This window comes from Elgaria multicarinata, chromosome 1 (assembly GCF_023053635.1).
Source record: "Elgaria multicarinata webbii isolate HBS135686 ecotype San Diego chromosome 1, rElgMul1.1.pri, whole genome shotgun sequence".
In the NCBI taxonomy this organism is placed as follows: Eukaryota; Metazoa; Chordata; class Lepidosauria; order Squamata; family Anguidae; genus Elgaria; species Elgaria multicarinata.
The window spans coordinates 82,606,345-82,633,113 of record NC_086171.1 but is presented as its reverse complement, the minus strand read 5'-3'; the positions used below and the strand labels follow the sequence as shown (position 1 = coordinate 82,633,113).

At 40.1% G+C, this 26,769-nt stretch overlaps 1 protein-coding gene across 1 annotated transcript in view; it reads right to left on the bottom strand.

Annotated features, from left to right (window-relative positions):
* The window catches only part of PLEKHG4B (pleckstrin homology and RhoGEF domain containing G4B), an 82,584-nt gene that overhangs the window by 26,418 nt on the left and 29,397 nt on the right, over nt 1–26,769 (bottom strand). The window contains exons 3-14 of the mRNA XM_063131046.1: nt 19,749–21,114; nt 16,301–16,495; nt 14,522–14,645; nt 13,294–13,387; nt 9,846–9,932; nt 8,657–8,773; nt 6,831–6,929; nt 5,630–5,772; nt 3,812–3,950; nt 3,278–3,400; nt 1,982–2,146; nt 322–1,214 (exon numbers count right to left, since the gene is read on the bottom strand). Coding sequence (XP_062987116.1) covers nt 322–1,214; nt 1,982–2,146; nt 3,278–3,400; nt 3,812–3,950; nt 5,630–5,772; nt 6,831–6,929; nt 8,657–8,773; nt 9,846–9,932; nt 13,294–13,387; nt 14,522–14,645; nt 16,301–16,495; nt 19,749–21,114 — 3,545 coding nt within the window. The remainder of the gene's footprint in view (nt 1–321; nt 1,215–1,981; nt 2,147–3,277; nt 3,401–3,811; nt 3,951–5,629; nt 5,773–6,830; nt 6,930–8,656; nt 8,774–9,845; nt 9,933–13,293; nt 13,388–14,521; nt 14,646–16,300; nt 16,496–19,748; nt 21,115–26,769) is intronic.

Sequence of the window (26,769 nt, the reverse complement as noted above, 5' to 3'; positions counted from 1 at the left end):
GGAACCATACTTGGTGGTATATTAATATTAAGATAATTTTACTCCAATATGTCACTCAGTGCAGAGTTCAATGTCACAGACAATACCCCTTTTCTCTCTTTTTGTTCAAGAACAAGTGTTACCTCCATTAAAGACCCTCAAAACATGACCTGTACTGTAATTGTATAATATTTATTTGTAATCAGTTTGAGTAATTAAAAGCAAGACAGTTAATTGACTAAATTAGCTGACAACCCAACTGAGTGTATGTTTAAATCTTTACAGCACTTTTCAGGCTGTTGTTTGTTCACCAAAATGGATTCCATTGTTGTTATTTCTCACCTTCCCCCTCTTTTCTTGTCTTCTTCCTCCTCCGTGTGGTGGATTCTTGATGGAGATGATAAACTGCGATTTCTACAAACCAAAGGACTTTTCATATTTGAACGGTGCGTATTTCTCTTCTCGGCAGCAACGTTACTGGCTACCTCCAGTCCTTTTATGTAAACTCCAGTGTATCCATGGTGATGCAAGTCACAGTGATTGCTCTCATGTCGGGTCAACTCGAAGCTTTGTGTCTTCTTCATGATCTTCTTGAGTGGGTGTTTCCTCTGGCGGGTGGCAGGTGCCTGGATTGGCTCTGAGTAGCAAGTAGAAATGTTGTCCAAATCCTCTGAAACACGGGTGGTCTTTTGAAACCTACCTAACAGTGGAGTAAGCATTTGTGACACTGAAGGTTTAATGGGAGAACACTTATCTATGCTTTGAGTGGTATCTTCCTGAATTAAAACAGAAGATACATCCCCAGGCGGACTGCCATGTTGAAATGTATTACTATCCCAAATGTTATCATCATCAGTGCTAGAACAAAGGTTATACAAATGGCTGTATTGTGTTCCAGATTTGCTGCCCAGATAATGGCTACCTTTCCAGTCAATGTCCTTGAGAGCACTGCTGGTTCCTTCTTTGCTGGAACCTTTAACTGCTTTTGAAAGCTCCTCTTCTAAGTGGTGCCTGGTCTGCTGACATTTGAGCCATAAAATATTCCATTGTTTCAGTTCAATCTCCTTGTTACCCAGTGCAGTTATAACCTCACTGGCTTTCTGGAAGTTTTCTGCAGAAACCTTTGTAGCTTCTTGGTGGTACCTTTGCAGAGACTGAACTACAGATTGAGAATATTTGGCCTCCGCTGAAAGTTGCTTAAGATACTCATTACAATGAACCATCCACTTGTGAGCCTGAATGATGAGTAAGAGGGAGAAAGAGAGAGAGACCAATTAAATATACTATATATTTAATCATTCATATTTACTACATATCTGTGGACATGTGCAGCCACTTATGAAGGATGGCAAATGTTACCCCAATTTTTAAAACCAAACCAAACCATAAAAAGGACTTCCAACTGGGCCTTACTGTGTGTGCAGGACCAAAAATCCAAGAATAAAATGGAAGTTAGGGCAGAACAACATTACAAACTTTATATTAGTTCAACTGCCATGGCTTCCCCAAAAGAATCATGGGAATTGTAGTTCCGTGAGTGTACTGAAAATCATGTTAGGGAGTTCTAGTTTCCCCTAGTTGCTTTGAGAAGGGAAACCAGCTTAATGTTGTGGTGTAAATATATCCCAAGTACCAGTCCTTTCGTATATACCACTCTTTCAGTAGTCTTTGGGCTCCTCTTCCCTTTGAGCAGGTTGAGGCTCAAGTTTGTTTAAAATAATAATGTGAAAAACCATAATTCATGATGATTTGCACTTAATCTCAAGGCTGTTTTCTGCAGTACTTAGAGAACATTCAGAGGCATTCTTATATCCAAAGATACACAAAAGAAAAAGGATCAGAGACAGTGCTGTAGTACACAGCATGATTGACTGTCAGCCCTGAGAGGCGTAAGCATTATGGAAAGGCATACATGAGGCCTGCAAGTTCACGGTACAAGAGCAAAGAATGTTCAGACTTAGTGCTAAGCACACTTAGGAATAAAAAGAAAAACCTCTCTTACTGTTTCATAAAATTCATATAGCTTGACCAACGTCTCCAGCTCACTTCTCCTCTTCTCTGTTTGAATGGTGATACTGCTCAGATACCTACTGAAGACCTGAAATTCTTCTTCAGATTTTAATGAAGAATTCTCCTTTATGAGCTGTAGCCCTTTCTGGGAACACTGCTGTAATATAAAATGTGAAACAAACCAAGTCGTATGTTGCTTTTATCCTTGACCAAGTTCTTTCTATTACATAAGGGAAGGAGAAGGGTTTAGGGGAACTGCGTTTATTAGCTGATACGCAAAAAAACCCCCACATTTCCAACTTTGGAACTGGTCAGACACTATTTGGAGAACATGAAATGTAAAACCTTTGAAAGCAGTATTTTGCTACAGAGTTTTGCTATGCTCTTCATTATTTCAAAGGGGGCAATATAAGGCACGCTATAATATTATTACAGGTCCTCTCACAAGCAACCCATTGTGAGTGCAATGGATTTTTATTAATTAATTAATTATATTTATATCCCACCTTTTTTCCTCCAAGAAACCAAAGGTGGTGTACATAATCCTCCTCCTCTCCGTTTTATCCTCACAACAACCACCCTGTGGGGTAGGCTGGGCTGAGAGTCTGAGACTGGCCCAAAGTCATCCAGTGAGCTTCCATGGCTGAGTGGGGACTAGAGCCTGGGTCTCCTGACTCCCATTTAGTCCAAATGCCCATGCTCCCATTACTGCTCAATCCTCTGCTCCAATCATTAGTGGTGCAGACGTGAGCTAGCCCCAGGGCGAAGCTGGCCCAATTGCAAAACTGGCAGCTGGGAGGAGACTGCCATCGAACCACCACAGTGGCAGCAACTGAAAACCCCACAGGCAGGATAAGCTGGCCCTAAACGCCGCCCATTAATTCCGCTTGCCTTTTCAAACCACTTGCTGCATACGGGCCAGTGCACACATACACCTTCCTGGAAGACGTTAGCAAACACAAGTATCCATTCTGCCCCACTTTGGCTTATACCAGTCTCCCCCAATCTGGTGCTCACCAGATGTGTTGTACTACAACTCCCATCATCCCCAGCCACCATGGCCATTGGTAAGGCTGGCTTGCATATTCAAAAGTTTTGCATATGGGGTGGTATGGATTACATGTCTGATTAATTGGGTGCAAGTTTTAAAAATGCAGAAATTTAAAATCAGTTTATCAGACTGGTTTATGAATGTTGCAGCCCTAATTTCTTTACTTGTTGGATACCTTTTAAGCTATACGCATACAGATTCAGAAAGCAAAGAACAGTTCCTGAACTAAGCACTTACCATTGCTTTTTCACTGAAAACTAGGAATTCTTCCCACTTTGTTTTTAGATTTTCAGCTGAAAGCTTTTCTTGATCCAAAGGTCCAAGATATTTGTCACTCTCATTTTCAAACCAGACTTTTATCTGTAAAGAATACAAGGCTTTATATCTAGATTTATATCTACAGTTCATTCAAATGAGCCAAATATGAGCAACTTCGTAACAATAATGTGCTTTTACAATCAAGCCAATTCTAAAGACAAGCCTTCTATTTCCTAAGTATTGCATGTATGATGCTATTACAGCTCTTTCATTGCAGCCATCCCTATTGTCTCACTGCAGTGCTGAGCACAGTCACATCACATCATTTCATCTTCAACTAAGCGTTACTGGGACATAGAGTCATGGTCTCTGCCACAGTTTAAGGGTCAAACTAGAGGAGACATCCAGAAATCTGTGATTGGATCTCCCATGATGTTCTTTTTTAAAGCTGGAAAGCAGCTGTTATTTGCTTTGCAGGGAAAAAATATACAGGTGTGTGTAAATAGTACTGACCTGATCACAACCTTCTTCAAATTTTCTCATTCCCAAGAGATTCTCTAGTTGTTGCAAGCATTTATTAGACAACAGAACCAGCCTATGAACTTCCTCATCTACTTGATTATATAGCTTCGTAATAGTCTTCATAGCATCTCTGTTAGGGTTGGGGAGAGAGAGAAAAGCATCCATTAAAAAAAAACCACATTCCAGATGCTGCCCACAATTAAAAGGTATTTCATAATTTTTGCAATAGCAATGATAATCTGGTATCTGCTTACCAAAAAGGACAGTGCTAACTAAGCCTTCTGAGTATTGAAATATAATTATCTCAGTCCTGCCTTTATCCATATTGTTAAAATTAAAGGCTGCAAATCAGAGAACTGGAGTAGCTAGTTCCACATACACAGTGGACTTTCCCTCCTACATTATATGACAAGTTGCTTTTGAACTTAGTAAAGTGTCAAATGTGGTTTAGGATACATCATTTATAGCTTCCAAATCGCATGAGGTACTGGTTCCTCTCTATTCAGCCCTGGTTAGGCCTCATCTTGGGTATTGCGTCCAGTTCTGGGCACCACACTTCAAGAAGGATGCAGACAAGCTAGAGCATGTTCAGAGGAGGGCAACCAGGATGATCAGGGGTCTGGAAACAAAGCCCTATGAAGAGAGTCTGAAATAACTGGGCATGTTTAGTCTGGAGAAGAGGAGATTGAGGGGAGACGTGATAGCACTCTTCAAATACTTGAAAGGTTGTCACACAGAGGAGGTCCAGGATCTCTTCTCGATCACCCCAGAGTGCAGGACACGGAATAATGGGCTCAAGTTACAGGAAGCCAGATTCCAGCTGGGCATCAGGAAAAATTTCCTGACTGTTAGAGCAGTACGACAATGGAACCAGTTACCTAAGGAGGTTGTGGGTTCTCCCACACTAGAGGAATTCAAGAGGCAGCTGGACAACCACCTGACAGGGATGCTTTAGGGTGGATTCCTGCATTGAGCAGGGAGTTGGACTCGATGGCCTTGTAGGTCCCTTCCAACTCTACTATTCTATCATTCGAAGATGGAGAGCCTGCTCTTTTAAAAGAAAAGGTTAAAAGCTCCATTGACCTGGTTTGAACTTCATGGCCAATTCTTGGGTTTTTTAACCCAAGAACTGGTAGGGCTGTGTGGGAGTAAGTGAGTGCACTGTCTTGTATCCATTTGCAACTTCCGCTTTCCAAAGATGTTACTGCGCCGTCCAAACATAGGAACTCTGGATTGTTTAGGGGTTAAATAACCAAGACTTAACCCAACAACAAACCATGGGTGATTGTTAGATTATCTCTGGGTTGTTTAAGCCCTAAACAACCCAAAGTCCATGGGTTCAGATGAGAATAACTCACGAATGCAGTGTTCCTGGGTTTCCAAAATCAGAAGCAGATGAGCAGGCAGAAACCAACACACTCATTCATATGCATTAACAATCATCCCATGGTTTCTTAACCAGGGGTTATTTAATTATCCGAACTCAGCCAGCACTTGCATACCTACAAGGTATGTCAACTTTGCCCTCAATACTGGCCAAATATTACATTTAATTGTCATCTTTAATTTCTTCCTAAGCTTCCATTGAATTAAGATTTTTTTACATGCCATCTTCTCCTGTCTATGATTCCCTATGATTGATGAGATCATTAGGGTCAGAGCTGTCCTTTGAAACACCTACTGTGACATAGAAAACGTTGGCTGCTTCTAACGCTCTGAATTTAATATTTGCCAACTAGCATCACAATATCGAAAAATTACACAGCAATCTGCAATCAATAATACCATACTGACAAAGCAAATACCTACCGATAATCTTCTGTATTGCAAAATTCCTCCTTCCTAAGCCTTGCAAGGATCGTCCCACCCTCAAGTCTTAAGGCCACCAATAGCTCATCTTCCAGAACAAGTTTCATCATTGTCTTGTGTTTGTTCATTAAGTCATTCACCTCCTAAACAAAATAAATGCTACTTATTTTACCTTGTTAATAATTCTACAGAGAAACCCTTTCTCCCTCTTTCCTTCTCACACACATGCTGCCCTATTCCATTCAAGCATACAACCCTGCAAGGCCCCCGCCCCCCATGTTGCTCCCAGTTGGCTCCCCCCCGTCCCCCCGTTTTCCTGCAGTGCTCCCTGCTGGAGAGCCAATCATGACTATTCAAAGCACTTCATAGATATTAGTAACTGAATATTATGATTCTCACAGTATGGATGATGAGCTGAGAGAGAGAGAGAAAGGGGTTATTTTACCAATGGTGGGTTAGTGTGTCATCTGTTGTGCTAGTGTGGGTTACCAAGATCACCTACAAAAACGCTTGGAAAGAGCAGCCAAAATGCCACCGCTGCTCTGCTCCTCTTGAGCGATCTCTGAGCAAACTTGTCTTCCTGCCACATTCAGCTGTGTCTCTGCCACACACCTGGTGTGTTTCCCAAATGGCTTCACATATGGATAAATCCTCACTTTTCCATGAAAATGCAAAGCCCAGTAGTTCATGTGGTGGCTCCCCATATATTAAATTTCATTCCATTTCTGAAAAGTTTCAAGGAGTTAAAGCACCACTTTTTGTTGCACAATGGAGAAAGGAGACCCTACAAAGGCTTGAAAATCCTTCTGGAATTTGGAATACCTGCCCAGCTGGGTGGGAGGACTACAGAGGGAGGAGGAGCAAGGGTGGGGAAAAACAACTCTACGCTGTACAGCTTATTTGTCCGATTGTCTGTCGGGGCACAGGTAGGCTATTTGCAAAATAAGCTACTATGCATGGCTTATAAACTAGGATAACCTGACGTGTGAACAGGCCCAAAGAACGAGAAGGCACAAGTTCACTAGTGAGTTCATAGCAGAGGCAGGATTTGAAGCAGGGACTTCCTAATTCACAGCTCATTCATTTAGCCACTATGCTACCAGTTGCTCTCTCTCTACATCTCCCAACATGCAGTAGTTCAAGCCCAGGTGATTATCACCAGTACCACATTTTAAAAACACCAAACAAGATCAATACTTACTCGTGCTGTAGTTGGCATTTGGGTACTGTTGAGTGAACATACTGAGTATTGCAAGAAAACAACAGCCTCTTTGCAGTTTGTAATGAACGGCTCAAGTTTCTGCAAGTAGGAATACAGTAACTAATTAAAACAGTAAAAAAAAAAAACTACTGTTCTTCAATAGTGCCACTGAAGTGTATTTGTCACAGGATATATCCACATGCTTGAAACTGCAGAGTTAGGGGCTTTATTTAGAAACAGCAATGATAGTAGTAATCCACAAATTTCATTAAGATTGTCCTCCGTGCACTTTTTTCAAATATTGCAATATTATCCCCCAATACCCAGAGTTTGTGTTGCCTCTTAGTTAACTTGCATCATCATGTCCATGTGCCCCATGACAAACAAGTAACAAACAGGTTGATTTTATTCAGGTCCTGCCTAGCAAAGCGTCACCTCACATGTCCTGCCCACATAAGAACGTAAGAGCCATGCTGGATCCGGCCAAGGGTCCATCTTGTTCAGCATTCTGTTCACACTGTGGCCAACTGGATGCCCAAACCCACAAGCAGGACATGAATGCAAAAGCACCGTCCTGTCCATGTTCCCCAACAACTTGTGTACATAGTCATACTGCCTCTGATACTAGAGGTAACATACAGCTATCAGGACGAGTAGCTGTTGATCAACATCCTCCATGAATTTGTCTAATCCCCCTCTAAAGCCACCTTTCAAATTGTCACTAAGGTTGAGAATTCATCTTTTATCACCAGCATTTGCCTCAGTTCCTCAGACTCCCTTCCTGAAACATCAGTTCAGGCACAGATGTATTCCACACTACAACCCTAGATATCATGTTCTCTTAAAGGGTTATAGACATAACTATCAAAGGCCGCAGAAGTGGTTCAAATGACTGCCTAAGCATGGGCTGGTGTAAGCAGAGATGGGAAGAAGAGGCAGCTGCAGGAAGGAATTTGGATCAGTAACTCAACCCATAATGTATAGCACTACTCATGTAAGAACAACCACATCCATAATATAAAGTTCACATGCAACATTTTCCAGGTGTTATAGTGGCTTTTTCAGGTATTTGGTTTTAGCACTAAGAAAACAGGAAAAACCCAATAAGCCAGTCGCAAAAGTATTACAGGAAGAATCACATTGTTCGCAAGGGGTGGGGTAGGACTTAACCCAAACTAAAAAATTAAATTTGAATATACTTTTTCATTTTAGAGCATTAAAACAAACACATCGTAAGAATTTTGGCCCCCAAGTATAAATAGAGTCTTTAAAGATGAGAAGCCCGGGCTGTTTTCTAGAGTCAATTGGCAAAATCTATAGCATCGTAGCAGGAAAAGCTATAGCTCACCTTGTAAGGATTTTGAATTGTGGTGGTTGTGACAACTAACTCAACCTGCAGAAGTTCCTTTTTCTAGAACATGATTTGGATGAATTTTTTGAGGAAGACTCAATGGCTCAATTCAGACATTACAACAAGATATGGCTTGTGCTACCCATAGTTTAGAACCATACTAGCATGCCACAGTTTAGACTTCAAGCATTTCATTTGCTTTCATTTTCCATCTCCACAGTGCAGCAGCTTCTGGAGCTTGAGTAATGTCCATAACTGTAGTTTATTAATTCCAACATCATGCCAGATCCTTGTTAAGCTTGAGGGTGCTATCTCAATTGAGCCAGGAACTTTTACATGGATTATACGTATTTGACTCTGGTAAGTACTATTCATTTCTAACTTGTATGACCAACTAAAGGTTAACTGAGGCAATCAAAAATTGTTTAGAAAGCACAATTAAAAAGAGTCCCAAGAGTTCAAAATTTTAACTCACTCTTCGGAAGCATATCCAGTCATTATGATTGTAAGGGAATGTTCCATCAAACTCTGTTGTCAGTTGGGTGCAATCAATGAATCTATGCAAAGCCTTCAGTGATGTGAGAACTTCACACTATCAAACAAAGTCAATATTTATATAGAATTTATGGACATGTTAATGAAATTTGCATGTTTTAAATAACATAAATCCAAGTCCTAAAAAGCTTGCAAGCCATCTAGCAATCATCTTTAACATAATTTTGAAGGTGAAGAAGGGGAGGAGGAGAGTGCAAATTTCAGCTTCACAAGAAATGACCTGTTTTCTTGTAGTGCTCTTGGTAATATGGGAATTTGTACCATCTGAGCATTAGGCGAAAACAGAAAAGACCATTTGTGAAAAATTAGTGACAGAATGGAGATATCTATCTACCCACTGACTTCAGGGAGAATTTCTGTGTGAGAGAGAGAATATCAGAAGATGCCCCCAAATAGCCCAACCCAAAGAGGATTGGCTAAATAAACAGCTGGGCTTGCTGAAAGTAGCTTTATACAATTATACAATAAACCATACAATCCAATCCCATGCCTGCTTACTTGGAAGCAAGTCTCATTGAATTCAATGCTGTTGAAGCCTTGGCATTGTAGATTGAAACGGAGAAGGTGGTTTCACATCGACCACCCACTTCCTCTTTGGTTTGTTTCTTACAGCCCACAGGCAGTGAGGATAGTCATATAAAGGCGGCAGCAGGCAACCTGACTTCCTTTCCTTTAAAGGGATAGAAAGGCAAGCGGACTGAAGCCGGGAAATTGAACTTCTTTCAGCCCCTGGGCTTAATTCAATTTCAAAGATGATTTCAAGTGCTACATTCCAGTCGTGTGTGGAGCTGAGGGCAAAGGGTGCAAGGTCAACACACACACCCCAAGAATACCAGCATATTGTAGCTTAAAGCTCTTATTGCCAGTAACAAAGCTTTAGGAGAGCTATTTCAACCTTTTAGAATGGGAAAAACTGCACAAAAGCCAGGAAATGCCACCCTGCAATGTTGCTTAAACTGTGATATATACTGCCTGGTTTTCAGAGTGCAGCATCGGTTACTACTCAGGTTTCTCTGGGATATATAACCAAGAGTAAGAGGCAAATTACAAGCTGTTTTATCAAACGGTATCCATACGAAAACATTTAATCTTTTTCTTATTTGTTTTACCTGCAATGTGACATCTTTGTCAGGCCTAAAAGCAGATTCCTTGTTAGTCAGTATCAGAACACTGTGAATGGAATGGGGAATAGCAATCTAAAACGAAACAAAACAAAACAAATTCGATGAAACACAGCATGTACCCTTCTCGCTTATGTACACTTAATGGCATAAATTATGCTCATTTAATGGCATTCATGATATGTATTCTGTGTTTTTTTAAGTGAAAAGGTTATCTGAAAAATAAAATTGAATCTGTAAAAACCAAGAACAGCAGCAATCGCCGAGGATTCAAAATGGGAAGACAGCCAGCAGATTAATCCATTACATGACTATTTATGATTTATTTGTTAAATTTATATAGTGCCAAACTGGCAAATGCCTTAGGGTGGTTTACAATCATAACTCCTACCCCAAACAACAACAATAAAGTAACAAACTTTACTCTGACTACTCCAGAACTGAGTTCCACTGACTCAATAGATGTGTGTTTTGGATTGCAGACAAAGACTCTTCAGGAAGTTGTTAAAGTAAGCAGAATGGATGCAAATGCATTGTCATTGGTGCCTTCTACCCTGTCTCCATTCCAGAGGATAGATAGGACTGAGAAGACCCAGGGGGTGGGGGTGAGCTTTGAACATTACAACCTGAGCGTGGTAGGTACACAGCCTAATAACATATGGCAGGGAACAGAGCCTGGCTATGTCTGATCACTTAGGGAACCACAAAAATGAGCCAAGCAGAAATAAGTGCTACTTACCCTAAGATCTCATTCCTTCCCCCAGGGAGGGAAACTTCAGATAGTCCTGTGACCTGGCACACCTAAGGATAGGGCATCCCAGAGAAGGATCATCCCCCTCCCCCGGAATGAGCACTGCAAGGTCTGCTTGAAGTCCCATCTACACAATCCTTCTGTCCAATTATTTGTTAGGCCACATCCAGCATGATCAACCCCTGAAGCACCTGAAAGTCCCTCCCATTCCTATAACACTAATGTAAGCATGTTTTGATGCTACAAACCTATTCATGTTAACCTAATAGTAAATTTCACTGGGTTGTATCCAATGGTGTCCATCTGTTGGCAGAAGTCTTTTTAATCTAATGGGGAAGAAAGCTATTTTTGCTGATTTACCCTTCCACCTCCCACACTGTCCCAAAGGCTTCCCCAACCCTCTGGAGCAGATTTTGGTGGAGGGATGGGTTGTGTTGGCCATTGGGGATCACTTCCATCCTTCTTGCTTATGGAAGCCTCTGGTAGATCAAAGAGCTTTCCATAAGTGAAGGGACCACTGGATATAATACACTGAATTCAGAGACCTATCTCTGAGTATCTCTACATAGAGATCCTATCTCTACATAGATAGGATCCATCTCTACATAGGAGATCCATCTCTACATAGGAGATCCATCTCTACACAGAGATGTAGAGATCCTATCTCTACATAGGATCAATCCGTGTCACTTTCTTTTCCTTCGTTATTTTTATATAATTTTTACAATTCTGAATGGTGTAATAAAACAATGGTTATAATTGCAGGGTGTGTAGCTTTGCACGCTGAAACAATCAAATATGTCCAAAGTTTTAAGTCAATGATGTTTGAATTAGAACTTTGGTTATTGGGCAGAATAGAACTGCAAGAAATAAATGCATGAATGAATGAATGCATGAATGCCATTTTAACCTTAAGGCAATGTTGCCATCATCATCATCATCATCATCATCATCATCATCTGTTTTGATATTTCTCTTCTGCTTTTAAAAATTACTTTTGTTGCAGCTGCATTTAAATTCTTTTAAATTCCTTTTGTTTTAAGTTATGTTATTGGTTTTATTATATTCATTTTCATTATGCATGTTTCCCTGAGCACTTCAGCTATAGGGCAACTCATAACTTGAAATATGAACTCCCGGTAGATCAGATGAATGCTACATAAAACATCTTCTATCGGATCAGAATCCTCAGGTTATTCTAAAAGTGGCCAGTTTTTGTGCTGCTGCCATAAGCCAACGGAAATTGATGTTGAAGAATTCTATTGCACCTTAGACTTAGGCTGAGACTGCCGTGTTTTTTGTATTTTATGTATGTATTTTATTGTATGTACCTTGTTGGGGTTTTCTAATATTATTGTTGATGATGTTTTCTGCTGTGCTGGTCTATGACCGAAATAAATAAAAACAGTAACTTGAAATAATAATAATCAACTTATTCAAATCCACCCCATTCAAACCTACTGGAATTTGCAGAGAGCTCAAATATATTTCATTTGTATAAATAAAGTTAAAAACGTTACAAAATTTAAGTGTTTTCAAAATGTATTTTTCTTAAAGCAATAAAGGAGAAAACTAACCTAAAGGTACCACACTTCAATTAAACCCCTACTTCAAAAGAAAATTTAAAAAACAAACATTTTTAGAGGAAATGCCGCTTATTCTTCTGGCAAATAAAAGCTTTGATGCACTGTGAATTAACATGAAAAAGTAGAGTTGACGTAAGGAAGCGTGCCAGGAAGGCATTACAAGGAAGGCATTATGATGCATAAACGTATTTCCTAATTCTTCATTTCCACTACTTTCAGCAGAGGCCAAAACCTTTTTAAAATACTGAACCGACACAAACTGCCTTACTTCCAGAATTTAATTCAGCATCTTGTGGGGACTTGTTTCACTACAAGACATGCCTGTTGTATTGCAGTGCATGGAAAATACTAAAGCCAGCTTAATAAGATAATTACATTGGTGTGAATTCAACAACAATTTGCTTTCCCATCTAGATGAAGAGCTGGTAATCACAAAGTACTTGAGAACCCACCAAACATTGTCCCTGTACATATTTCCTCAAAGCTTTTTAATCAGGGAGGAATGCTATCCAGAACTCATGACTGCAGTAGGTAGGTGGCTACAGAGAGTAGTATCCAATACTGCCACTGTTGTATTGTGCCTGTGGAAACACTTGTTTCCAGATTTGGACAGGTTAGTGGAGCTCCTTTCTGTGAGCTCTGCTGATTTGCCCAGTTCCAGAAAAAAGCATTCCTGCTTGTTTCCAGTTGCTTTAAGAACCACTAGCTCCCAATTGCATTAATGGAGAGTCCTGTTGGTACACAGTCAGCCTAAGATACTGACATGCTCAATGGTTGCAGGCAGGTAGAATCTCCAGTAGCAACATAATAAACCTCCAGGCCAAAGAATGAGAGCAAATATCTGTTAAATCAATCATACTTACTACTATGAGCTTAATTGGCACCAGGATCTAGATTTTCTCACTGAAAAACTCACAAGCTTAATGAAAATAGTTTCTGCTTTATCATCAGAAGGCGGCTGACGAAAATGTCCCAAACTCAAAGGGGAAAAAAATACTGTTCATTGTTTCTAGACAGATGAACTCATACCAGTCCCTAATTATTAGAATAATCTCCAGATTTTAGTCTGTAAAACTGCATTGTAACTACGTGCACTCACCTGTAACGCTGCCAAAGCTTTGAAAAGGGCAGGTGCATTCTGATTCTTGCGAGCATCCACTAAAATAACCAGCCCCAAAGCACGGACATCCTTTCTAAAACAAATAAACAGAAGGTCTTAAAACTATACTTATAAAAATGTGTAAGTAAAATGAAAATGGAGCACCGGGTCGCAATGAGCACAGTGCAAAGTATTGAGCATCTACACCTATTCTATTGAAAAGGCCAGGCCCAAAGTCATTATAGCAGTGTGCCCATCAAAGAAAGACTTCCATTGCTGATTTATTTATTTATTCATTACATTTATATACCGCCCTATAGCCGAAGCTCTCTGGGTGGTTTACAAAAGTTAAAAACAGTAAACATTATATGCTTGGTAACAGAGTTCTTGACTTTCATTTTGCCATATGGTATGTCCAAATTGGTACATTACTTTTGCTGTTGCTACACTTTTCCTGAAAATGCACTTACCCATGTCATGCAGTGATATATGACCTTGACAATGACGTTCAAGGTCATTTTTGAGACTGTATTCATTCACATCTTCTTTGTTAACCTATATACAATTGTTTTTACCCATATAACCTATAGGTACCTGTTTTTAATATGCTGACACCAGTAACTCATTTTCTAAAGTGCTTTCTTGACGTTGTCCACTCTACTACAGAAATATGGCTATGAAAGCCACACTCCTGGCAAACCAGTCACTTCCAATAGGAAGCAGAATAATCCCTCAGAGTGCCTATAAGCATATAACATGAGAGCAATCACTATGGTGTTTTTTCCCCTGTGTGGCAAGCCTGGCTTGCTCACCCTCCCCTTCAATTTCTTAGATCACCCCTCCTCAACCTGGTACCCTCCAGATGTTTTGGGCTTCAACTTCCAGCAGCCCTAGCCAGCATGGTTAATGGTCAGGAATGCTGTGGGTTGTAGTCCCAAACATTGTATTTTAGTTTGTTACATAGGCACCACACACCAAGAGACTTTAATCAGACTTTGCCTGGCACTTTCTACACCCCAGGACTAGGGCCTTGATGATAACGGAGTCTCACCTCTTCCATACAACTGGTGTTTTTTTTAATGTTCACGGTTTTTAACTTTTGTAAACCGCCCAGAGAGCTTCAGCTATGGGGCGGTATATAAATGATAATAATAATAACAATAACAATAACAATAATAATAATAATGTTACACTAAAAATATGAACAATGTTTTATATTCCTCCTTACCTGGGAATATTGTAGAAATATACTAGTAGTTGTGTGATCTCGTTGAATCTGGAATATTCACTTAACCAGGCACCATTTTTTATGCAGACCTGTACCACAGCTCTTCCAACACGATCCCTGTTCCCTAACCAGAAAATGTGAATGAACAAAAGAAGGAAAAAGAAGGAATCCTCTATAACGCCCTACATCTCTGAGTCTATCTACCTACTTGGCACCTCCTCCTTGATGTCATAAAGGAATTGTGTGCTTTTTTTCATGCTTGATGGAGACATCAGTAGTGCCTTTATGACATCATCAATCATAACACCCTCAACTCAGACCTAAGAACATGAACAAAGAAGTCTATAGATGTGGACTGGGGTAATGGGTGATATTACAAATCCACTGCTTTCTCCTCCTCCTCTTCTCCCTTCTACTTTTATGCCTAGTAACCATGGGGGACATCTTGCTAAGATGGTCACAGCAATGGGCTATAGCAGTGCTGACTCAGAACTGAAGGACAGACAGGAAAGAGGCAAAGCCCTAAAGGCAGGGGTAGGCAACCTCTTGGGGTCAGGGGGTACCATTGCCCCCTGGAACTCACCATGGCTACACCCCACCTCCCTTGAAATTGTCACTGCTTAATCTGCCACTGATGGTGGCAGTAGCAAAAATTATGGTAAAGACCATGTATCTTGTTTCCTTGCAAAATCACGGTAATCTTTGCTGTGGCTGGGCCCTACAAAAACAGCTATGAGGGCTGCATATGGCTTGTGAGCCATTTAAGAATGATGAGAGCAGAGAGCAGCTGGGAAGGAATTTGCCATCTTTGCACATTCCCACCATGTAGTACGCATCTTCCTAGTTACTGTTTTACTCTGTACAGCACCATGTACATTGATGGTGCTATATAAATAAATTAATAATAATAATAATAATAATAATAATAATAATAATAATAATAATAATAATGGAATTGTATTAGGAATAAACAAAAAGAGCCGGCATGCAGTCTATAACTTCAGTCACTTTTGAAGCATTATTTCCGACAGAAATGCCCCTGCTACTTTGTATTCCATACTTAAGGTTTCTATTGGAAGACTCTTGTTGGCAGCAGGAAGCTATGTTATTTCTTTTATGTTCCTTAGCATAGGAGTGGAATAGAACATACTTGTAAATTTCAAATTTGAAAAATTGCCTTGGCGAAGGATTTGGTGGATGGGCTGAATATGAAACTGAGATTACATTCTGCAAACTGAACCTTTGGAGGTTTTCTTTTTTAAAAAAATATTTGTTTGTATACTGCCCAGAGAGCTTTGGCTATTGGGCGATAAAGAAATGAAATATATAAATAAAAAGGTTACCATATGAGAAAACAAACAAGGCAGATTCTAATTTGATTGAAGTCCACAAAGCTTATTTTAGTGTAGCTAAAAGAAGCTAGGCCCAAATTTCCTTAAAATATCTTTTTATAACAATTTATTTTGAAAAGCTGAATATAAAGAGGGGATCTGCTTGTCTTTTCATGCCAGTGGCAACCAGATGTGCATCCAGGGACAATGGACAGACGCTCATCTTCAGCTCATTTAAACTACATTTTGTTTGCTCTTCAGATAACTGTGCAGCCAACAAGGCTATACACACAAACTAATGTTAGCATGGGCTTTCCTTCTCATGCATCCCAATTAACCCTACAAGAAAGCATAGGAACCTCCTGTGCAGACATACCTTAAAAGATGTCTATATAGTCTGCACATGCTTCTGCTTACTTAAATACATCATTATCTATATACTACATACCACATAGAGCAATGACTCCAGACTGCAGCAATTCTTGATTCACATCAAGCAACTGGTTTGGTAAGAAGTGGTCAGGATCCCCGGGGTTTGTAGACAGCAGTTCATTCCCATGGCGCGGCAACAGAGGTGACACATTTGCATTAGACTCACAATCCCGGAAATCAGTTCTGGAGTCTTTTGGCTCTGGAGAAAACACTAGATAAGTGAAAGAGGATAGCTTAGGTCTCCCCGCCCTCTCTCTTTCTGGTTAATTGCTTCACTTTGTAAAAAATTGCTCATGTTCTGGGAAAGTATTAAAACAAACCCTAATATTACAAAGAGGATTAGGTCTTAAAAGACTTTGTGGGAAATCTTCCAATATGAGGAAGCCGAAAACACAGTTTAAAAACTATTCAGCAGCTCCTGTTTCTTCTATTTCCCAGGATTCTGTGGGGAGAGGGAACGACCATTAAATGACTGCCAGGGATAGTACGCCAGGTTTGCTATCATCAACTTTTTCCTCGTCAGAACTATTGTTTGGTGTAAGTTAATACAATATGGCAACTAGGGAATGAGTCTCTCATGGCACCCTGTTTGAAGAACACCCTCCCAATGAAGGTATTACATCAGTTTCAATTATTTCAGCACTAGCTCACAACTTTTCTGTTTGCTCAGACATTTTAAGCTGGTCAGTCTGTCTTATTAGGTTTTTTTAGACAGCCTTTTATTGCTGTTTTATAATCATAGTTCATTCTTTTTATTTCATTTTGTGGTAGCATGACCATTTTTAGTTGTATTTATTGATCATCTCCCTGATATCTTTTGATGAAGAGTGGCTAAATAAATAAATGTGACTTCCACACAGAGTAACTAGAACATAAGATGACTGGCTAACACTAGTGGAGAAGATGGAAGGGAACGGGAAAAGAGGATGTAGGCAAAGAAAGTGAAGGGAAATCTTTCCAGCTCATTAGTAGCCAGGAAAATTGAGTAGATATGCATTTCTGATAACTTTTTGCTCAGATAGCCACTGAACACCCATCCAAAGGAACGCTTTCAAGTCCATCCCTTCAGGAAGCTGAGATGGTGAAAATTAGAGACTGTTCCCTATTACACCTATGAAAGAAACCAACAGTTTGATGATGGATGAGACTTCAGTCTGGCCCTCCTCAAAACTGCATAGGAGAGACAGAGTGTGGGATTTCCATTCTTACCCCTAAGAATGGGTTGCTTTTATCCTGCAGTTTGAGTTTTAAATGCTTCATATGTGTTTTATAGTTTTGAATTATTTCTATGATGTTGGTTATGAATCACCTTAAAAATAGTTTTGTTCTGAAAAGCAACATAAAATAAATAAATAAATCTTTATTAATAGTGAATTTTACTGCTGCTTTGAGTTAAAGCAGGACACACACAAAATCTACGTTTAAATAGATAATTCGTTCCAAATGGAAGCCTTTCACTCCTTTTGATACATATATTTTGAAGAAGTTTTAATTCTGTGAAATGTTTGACAAATGGTATTTTTTACATCAATACTTTTGACACATATGAAACATACAAGGTAATAAAAAGCTTGTCTTTAATAGAATTAGTATTTTATACCAGATTGAGTAATTATTATTGGGTCCCAGTGCTAGATGAACTGAGACCATCTAGCTTCACATCCTAGATATGAATATTCTTGGACAATTTATTCTCTCTCTGCTTCTGTTCCCTATCTGTAAAATGGGAACAATATTAACTTTCATTTTCAGAACAAGTTGATGATAGTAAACCACACTAAAAGCAAAATAATAATGATGATGATGATGATGATGATGATGATAATAATAATAATAATAATAATAATAATAATAGCAGCAGCAGCAGCAGCAGCAGCAAAGCTGTCTTTTGCAAGATTGTAAAATCATATTTTTAACTCTTGGCTTTTAAACAAAACATTATCCATTTAAAGACAACTCTCTTTCCTTTATAGGACACTTACGTATTTATGTTCTGTTGAAACCACCTGTTCAACTTGAGCCAAATCCTACAGATTGTAAAAACCTAGTGCTTAGGTTTTTACTTTAGAATGCAGATTTTCTGTTGCCGCACCTCACATAATCACTAAGCTATATATCTGTGAGAAATATTGTTTAGGGCAATGTGACTACTTCAGGACTATAGTGAGCAGAAAATGTTGAGAACTGTAACCTTTGTCTTGCAACTTTAATCTAAATTGGTGTGCAGTTGGGAGGATTTGTGTTTACAGAATCTGCCCTAAACATATTCAAACAGCAGCAATTCCCATTTATTTCAACTGAGATTACTTCAAAGTAAATATTCTTAAAGCCATGCCCTTAGTCTACAGGCTTTTTCACTGCAAGTTTCCTCAGTAGTGCATAACTTGATATCAATTAATTATCAGCAGTTTTACATGGTTAAATTAATTTCTTTCATCAATTAGAGAGAATAGGTGAAACATACTGCTGTGAATATTTTTCAAAAAGGAAGAAAAAAGTCCAGAAAATAGAAAAACCAGTCAACTAAATTATTAAAGAAATACATCAGTATAAGTCTCCTGGAGTTGTTCCAAAGAAAGTTAAATTGGGTTGTCTTAAATACAGCATTTTATCAATACAAGTATACACAGATGTAAGGAAAAAGTATATACTCATATATACGATCATGTTTGATCGATATGTATGCTTCTATTTTATTGTGAGTGCACATGAGGGAACCCACTATCAATCACCGCTTCCCACTTAAATGTATTTTAGAATATTTTTGGATTGCTCCTCTGCTCAATGCGTACTGATGATGCCCAAATAAAACAATACATGTATATGTAATTAAAAAGGCACATGAATGATTTTCACATACAATGGTGCATACTTCTTTTCTCTCCCTTATGCCTGTGAAAGTAAAAAGTCATGTACTAAGTAGCTCTAAGTCTCATGCACGGTTAGTGCAGTTCACCTAGCAAAATTCCACTGATTTCCTCTCTTACTGGACTGTGTCTACAACAGGGGTGGGCAACTTGTGACCTTCCAGATGTTTTGGCCTACAACTTATCATGCCTCACCATTGGCTATGTTGGTTAGGGCTGATAGGAGTTGTAGGCCAAAACATCTGGACGGCCACACGCAACCCACCCCTAGTCCATGATGACTTTAAACCTCTGATGATGACAAGCCAATTGCAGATAGAACATGGATTTCTCTGTAGCTATTCTTTTGTTCCCGAAGTCCATTTATTACGCTGCTCTGCTTAGACCTATTTATTCCTTCAAACCCACAAATGTCTCCCTGACTTCTGAGGATATAGCAGGATATAAATTGAAAAGAAAGAATATCAACTGAAGAAAAAGAAGAAGACATACATACACCAGTAAATGTTTATCAATAGCTTCTATGTATGGAGGCATACAGCTTAGCATTGTTTAAACATGATTATTGAGCAACATGCAATGAGGTATCAGTTTTACCTTCATCCTCTTTGCTTTTGGTAGAGGTGAATTCATTAACACGTGAATCCAGTTTCTCCGGCTGTATAAAATGCCCATTTATTATTTTGGGGGAATTTGCATTTAAGACTCCATATGATAACCCACTGGGTTTATAATCTTTAGTCTGTGAACTCTTATGTGTCCTATCTAAAGATCGTGATCTTCTTGACTCTGACCTGCAACCTGCTGTTGGAGACGTTTTATGAGTTACAGGCAGTTTTTCAGAAGCCTGGGAATGATCCGCAAATCTAACGGTCCCCTCTCTTGTATCCTCCTGTTTCGATTGTCTTTCAGACCAAAAGCTTTCTTGCTGAACATTATTTTCATGTATTTTCTCAGCAACCCTGGAATCATCGTCCACGTGGACCAAGTTTGCTACATGCTCTGGAGGTTCTTCTTCTGCAATGGATTCCTCAGAGCTGGAACCCAGGATCATTGGGTTTTGCAGAGCTTCTATGTATGACTTTCTAAACAAGCGTTTTGTTTCAAAGTACAAAGAATCCCTTTCTCTTTGATGTGGGCTGCTCAAGTCTGTACTGAAAGCTATGCTTCTGGTGCCATTCCTTTTCACTATGGGAGAAGTTGATACAATGTCTTTACAAAAGGCAGGAGTCAATTCAAATGCCTCTTTTGGCTCCTCGTTGACTTTCGCTGCATTGGAGTCTGTATGTGGGGATCCCTCAGAAAGTGCTCTTGAATGCATGTCATCTCCCATTTCATTCTCATCAGGGGTTTCTGCGCTTTGTATTTCAGCCTTGCTTCCAAGTTCATGACATAGACTAGAATCATTATTGCCTTGATTTCCACTGTTTTCTGCGAGTGGTACCTCTCTCACAGTACAACAGGTCTCATTCGAAGTAGAACTCTCATGAGAGCTGCTACTTTCCATGGTCTGTGTCATGGCTTCAGCACCAGAACTCCTGCTGATTAACTTTTCAGGAAGAGAGTTATTGGGGTATTTTTGCAGAATTGTTTCAGTTGTAGGAACAAAGATAGGATTCACAATATTTTTCCAAGGAGTCCTATATATAGCTGGACCTGTGGTCAGCAAGCAGCTCTGCAAAGGACAGCCATTCCATTCACAATTTACATTTTCCAAAAACTCTGTCGTGAAAATATATCTATACATGGTTTCAGGTACAATAAGTTCTTCCATTCCATGCCCATGTCTGGAGAGACATTTTAATACTAGATTGGCCGACTGTTTTCCCAAGGGCACAATCTGGAAGTAAAAATCCCCCGGTTTTAAACGGACTTTGTGGAGAGATGCCAACTGGACTATGACTTTCTCATGGATGCACAACGGCCACCCTTCATGATAGAAAATGAGGCCAGTATAATTGCCCTGCAAATAAGAGAGAAAGCAAAATATCTAAATGGAAATGTTTGCCTTCTACTGTGTCATGACCTTCTGTGTAGATTTAACCCACCATTGACCTTTTAGCACCCAACAGAAAAGGGTAGTAAATCAATACAGTAGCTGACCTATGACAAAACCAGTGGATGAGGAAAAATAAAATAAAGATACTATATAATTTACAATCAGCAACAGTTGAGGAATCAGTAGTGCTTTTTGGGTACAAATACTTAGAATAGATCACAAAACATGTCCTGCATATATTCCTCCGACATCTCTGTGATCAGTTGCTGCATCACATTTTCATTGTCACATTTTTCATTTGTTTCATTTTTCACAGGGACTCACAAGTATCCTTTATCCATGTTATATTCTAACATAGAAATAACACTAACTTTTATAGTTTGATTCACCCCACCCCATCCCACATTTATAGTGTTGTAGAAACTTGAAATAAACATTTGAACTGTGGGGCACAGCTTGGAGGGTGCATAACCCTAACCCTTTACGGCAGCCTTCCATAGGTGCCCTGATCCCGTTTGTAGCTGCATTTCTCATTGCCAATTTCCCTGCTGCCTCTAGAGATCTTAACAAAGTAAGGAAAGAGCTATCCTAATTGGGATCACAAGGATATGTGTGCATGTGTGTGTGTGTGTATGTGTTTGCCTGCCTGTGTGTATATGTATAAGTTTCTGTGTATATGGGGGTACATATGGGCACCAGCCCACAAGCAAGCATTGAATGTAGCCCTCTGGATTGAAAACTTTGTGCATTCCTGATTTAAGTTTACTATTGTACGATTTGGAACTGTTGGAATGGCTTTAGACATATATATCAAACACCTGCCACAGAAAAGCTCTCATACACATTTTAAAAGGGGTATATCTCTGTGACTACTCTCATTTATGCAAATCATTAGCACTTTGATTAAAATTGTCCTCAGACTAAAGAAATGTGAGCCATTCTACGTATTATGTGGCAGGGAACCCAGTTTTGCTACTGAGGATACAGTCAACAGGACGTCTTAGCCAATCCTAGATTTCTTATGAGTCTACCCGTATTATATATGTTTCCAAACGTGTGGGACTCATTCACACATTATATTTTTACCTGTATGAAGTGGCCTGAAGTATGGTGCTTTTGTTTTTTAAACTTTATTATATTTAATTACTGTGCGTTGTACAATGAGCTTATAGTCAACTAATATAGTCAACAAATACAATAACAGTCAACTATCCAAACAAAAATTATAAAAAGAAACTGTTCCCATTCTTATTTTAATTTCATAAACAGTAGAATGTCCTTACAGAACAGATCATTTCATTAGATCCCTCCAGAATGATGTTTGCCACCATCCCTTTGTTGATAAATGCAAGGAAGGGAAACCACATTTCCATGAATTGGTTGTGTTTGGCCACCCCTCTCAGAACTCTGCTATGGTGAGTTAGTCTCTCTGAAAGTGCAATTTTCCAGATGTTAGTGAACCACCCCTGCATCATGCACCTGTTTTCCAATGTTGTACTATTTCTAGGCACGCACGCTGCTAGCACCAGAAACAGGATTACTTCACAGTGTGGCAAATTGCCTCTTACATTATCTATTAGAGCTAACAGTGCTAAGAGGGGTTCTGGCACAATGATGCAACTAACAATATCTGAAATCACCCCCAAATACTCCAAACCAGAAGTGTTGAATCTGGGGACAGTCCCATCACGCATGGATCAGTGTCCCTACATTTCCACATCCCCTCCGGCAAAGTATGGTGCTTTTGTTGACCATGCAAACAACAGTAAGAGGAACAAACCTGTGATTTTCCAGAGTTAGCAAACAGATGTATCTTAGTAACCAAGGCAATAAAGAAACATTAGGAAACACACTTTGTGACCCTTTCCTCTTGAGGGACAGGTGATAAGCACAGTGTACATAAAGATGCCATGGTTTCTTATTAAATGAACAATATTGGGAGAGCAAGATATCTGAAAGACGCATCCTGTCATCTTGCCAGCAGTGGCATATTTCTGTCTTGGGTTTCCATTCACGGAGCAGTCATCTCTTTATTTGTGGGCTCTGACAAAGGATTTCCTTTGGCCAGCAAAAGTCACTCTTTAGATCTGAAGAGGCTCAGCTCTATTAAAGCCCTTTGTTCAGTTAATAATGTCATGTTTGAAGGGCTGTGGGGAGTGCAATTTCCAGGGGGAATTTGGCAGCAATGGGTGGAAATCCAGTGGGCACCTGAGGAAAACCATTCCGAAGGCAATAGAGGCTTTCCCCCACTAAGCCTAAATGCTTCTCAGGGAGAGGGTCACACACAATATATTTCATATTCCTATAAAATACAGGAAGTAATATACAACAGACATTAAATGATGAATCGTGTAGAAATAAACAATAACAAACATCTTCTTTATAACAGAAACAAATAGCCATCTAATCTAACATATTCCCAACTGTTAATCCATTCAACAATAAAATTGGTCAGTTTATCAGCCCTCTTAATTATATGTTGATTTCCAGTTCTTTGATAAATGCCTTTAGTGTGTGGGGGGGAGCAAATTTCAGGGGGATTTTCAGCGGATTGCTGCACAGGGTATCCTGTTCTATTGGGGCTTGGGGCCCACAAAGAAAAAGTCAAGACAAGTAAACAGATTCAGGTTGAAATAAGTAAGGTTCAGTTAAGTAAGTCAGGTTGAAGTGTCAAGTTACAATAAAGCAGGTCAGAGTAGGTCAAGCTACAGTAAGTCAGGTCCACCCAAGTAGGTCAGGTCAAAGTCAGTCAGGGCGGGGTATAACAAGGTATGACAAGTCAGGTCAAATAGGTTCCAAGCAGGGACGGCCTTACAATGAAGTGGTCTACAACAAACTGTGCCACTCTCTCCACCCAAAGGAGCCACCATGCCCACCTTCCACCTTCTTCCCCAGCTGCAGGAGCCTCCTGGCAGGGTTGGCTGAAATGTGGCAAGAGGCTGGCTGCTCTGAGGCCAGGACTCTCACGATATTTTGGCTGACTCTCCCAGGCCTCCATGGCCAGCAGACGTGTGGAGAGGGGAGCCACCGCCACCTGGTCATTCACTTAGCCTCCCTGGCTTGTGCCAAACAAGTCCCTGGAAGGGCAGCCTCGGCTCCAGGCCAGTCCAGCCCTGCTCCTAACTGGCATGCAAGAGGGTGGCTTGCCATTGCTTCTTGCACCAATCACGAAAGCAGCCACACATGGGCAGGGCAAGGGGAGCCCTGGACGAGGTGGGGGTGGTGGCAGCTGCAATGGTGGAGGAAGGGAGTGAGAGAGCAGCTGGCTGAGCAAGCTATCAGCTGGGCGGAAGTGCCTGGTTACTGGCATAGTCATTAGAGGTCCCAGTGGCCAACAAATGACTGGAGTTCTCTGAAGCCTTAAAAAGGCTGGCTGGGTTCAGCCTTCAAGTAGCTCCACACACCCCAAAAGAACATGTGTGATTTTTAAAGGGGCCAGAGCAGATTCTGCAACCTCGTGCTCCTTTATGGCTGTGGAGCAGGAGAGGCCACAGTGGAGATGCCCTCAGAGGACAAGGAAAGCATCATGTACTCAGGCCTTACTAGTATCCAGATGCAGGGCCCACGCCTGGACCTTCAAGGAAGGTTAATAGACAGAAGGAAAAATACAGAGAAAAGGAGAAGGACCGAGAAGGAGAAAGACAAGGAGGAGGAGAAAATGAGGTGGCAGTATGCAGCAGTGAGATTCCCTTGAGGGAATGTGGACCTTGATATTTGAGGTATTTGGTATGTGTTGATGTAATGCTAACTTTCAGCTCTGAACTTTCAGCGTTACTGAAAGTTAGCATTACTTCCACTGCAGAGTCTAAATCATTCCCTAGAGTAACAGACCGCCTTTGTAGTTGACTTGACACCAGTTAAATGAGCTTTGTGATTCATTCGTAAAGATATGTGTTTATTGAAACAGACAGCAGGTAAGCCTCAAGATCTCTTCCGCTTTCAGGTCTGGGCAGGTATTTTGTCTCTACCAACTACTCATATTTTATTCTGGGTGTGGGATTCCCTCCTTTTTCTTAACCAAAATGCTACCGTATGATTTTAGTTAAATATTAGTTATGTTGATTTACAGTGTGTTTGCTGGTTTAACAACTGAACAATGTCATTATTTGGTACCATATCTAGCTTTACATGTGTTTTTCAACTACATTCCAGTGTAATTAATCTTGGGAACAGCCTCTATATTATAGATTCTATAAGGTTAATCTCTGAGTGGATTTCCTCTAATTTGTTATTATGTTTACATTTTCTATACATTTTATCTACTTTCCTTAATTCTTCATTTGTTCTTGACTTAATTTTCTCAAACCATTGTTCAACTTTCAAAATGTTTGTTCTATTTCTTCCTTGGTCCCCGCCCCATACAGTAATATATTATTAATCCTTTCCTTCCCCCGCAAAGGCTTTAATATTATCATTAAGATTCTGACCCTCACTTGAGAACATTTCCCTTTATACCTTTCATGGAATCAATTTCTGTAGATGCTTCACTTTGGGTCCTCCTTCAGGGGAGATGAGGGTGAAGAACCACCCTCTTTTGTCAGAGGCCCCTGTGAGGGAGGGGCTATTGAGTATGAGGGGCATATATGTGTCTCTTAGGTGGTACTAAATGGGTGACCAAGGACAAAGTACTAATACTTGTAAATCAAAGCTGAGAAAGACAGCTCTTCAAAAAACAGGTTGTCTCACACATTTAGTCTCGAAAGACGATAGTAGAGATATTTTAAATACATAGATTAAATGTGTGATCTCTCATGTCCATAATAGATCAATTCCGATAGGTTAAAAATTATTTACTATAATTATTTATATATCACCTTTCAGTATAGAAATCTTTCCAAGGTGGCCTACAAGAAACATCAAAATGTATTTATGAATCACAATAAACATATAACATAAAAAGGCATCAGGATCGTTCCCAGAAGACCCGGTGGTAAATAGCTTTGTGAGGGAAGGAGAGGATCCAGCTGGAACAGGAGCAGGTGACTGGTGTTATCCTCACCTGCCTTCCTTTATCCCAAAATCCTTCCCCTGGGGCAGCTGATCATAAATGGGACTGTCTGTCGTGGTGGGGGGGGAGTCCAGATGGTGCAGGCCCTGCTGCCTTTCTGGCCTGCCTTCCTCTTCCCACACAATGCAACCACAGCAGCAGTTTGCAGTTTATTAACTGAACAGATGAGATACTGTGGATTTTGCACCTATTGAACTTTGCTGACGTTTAAGGACTGAAATATGTCATATTTGTTTCCTCTAATAATATTTTTATATATAAAAAGATCTCAAAGTAGCAGGGCTAGGCCCCTTTTCTGCCTGAGATGTTGGAGAGCTGTTGCCAGTCAGAGCAGGCAATAGTAGGCTAGGTAGACCAATGGTCTGTCTTACTGGCCTGGTTTGAATCCCACGTTAAACCAGGGCTAGGCCACATGGTGCCCTCTGGTTGTCAGGGATTATGTGAGTTGTAGTTTAAAACATCTGGAGGGCACCAGGTTGTGTACCTCTATGCTAAACCATGGCTTCCAGTTGGCTTGTTTTAAACAAACAGTAGTTCACATTAACTACTGTTTGTCGGTTGGACAAACTGTGATTAAGCAAAAAGCCCTGCCACAGGAGAGGAATCTGTGA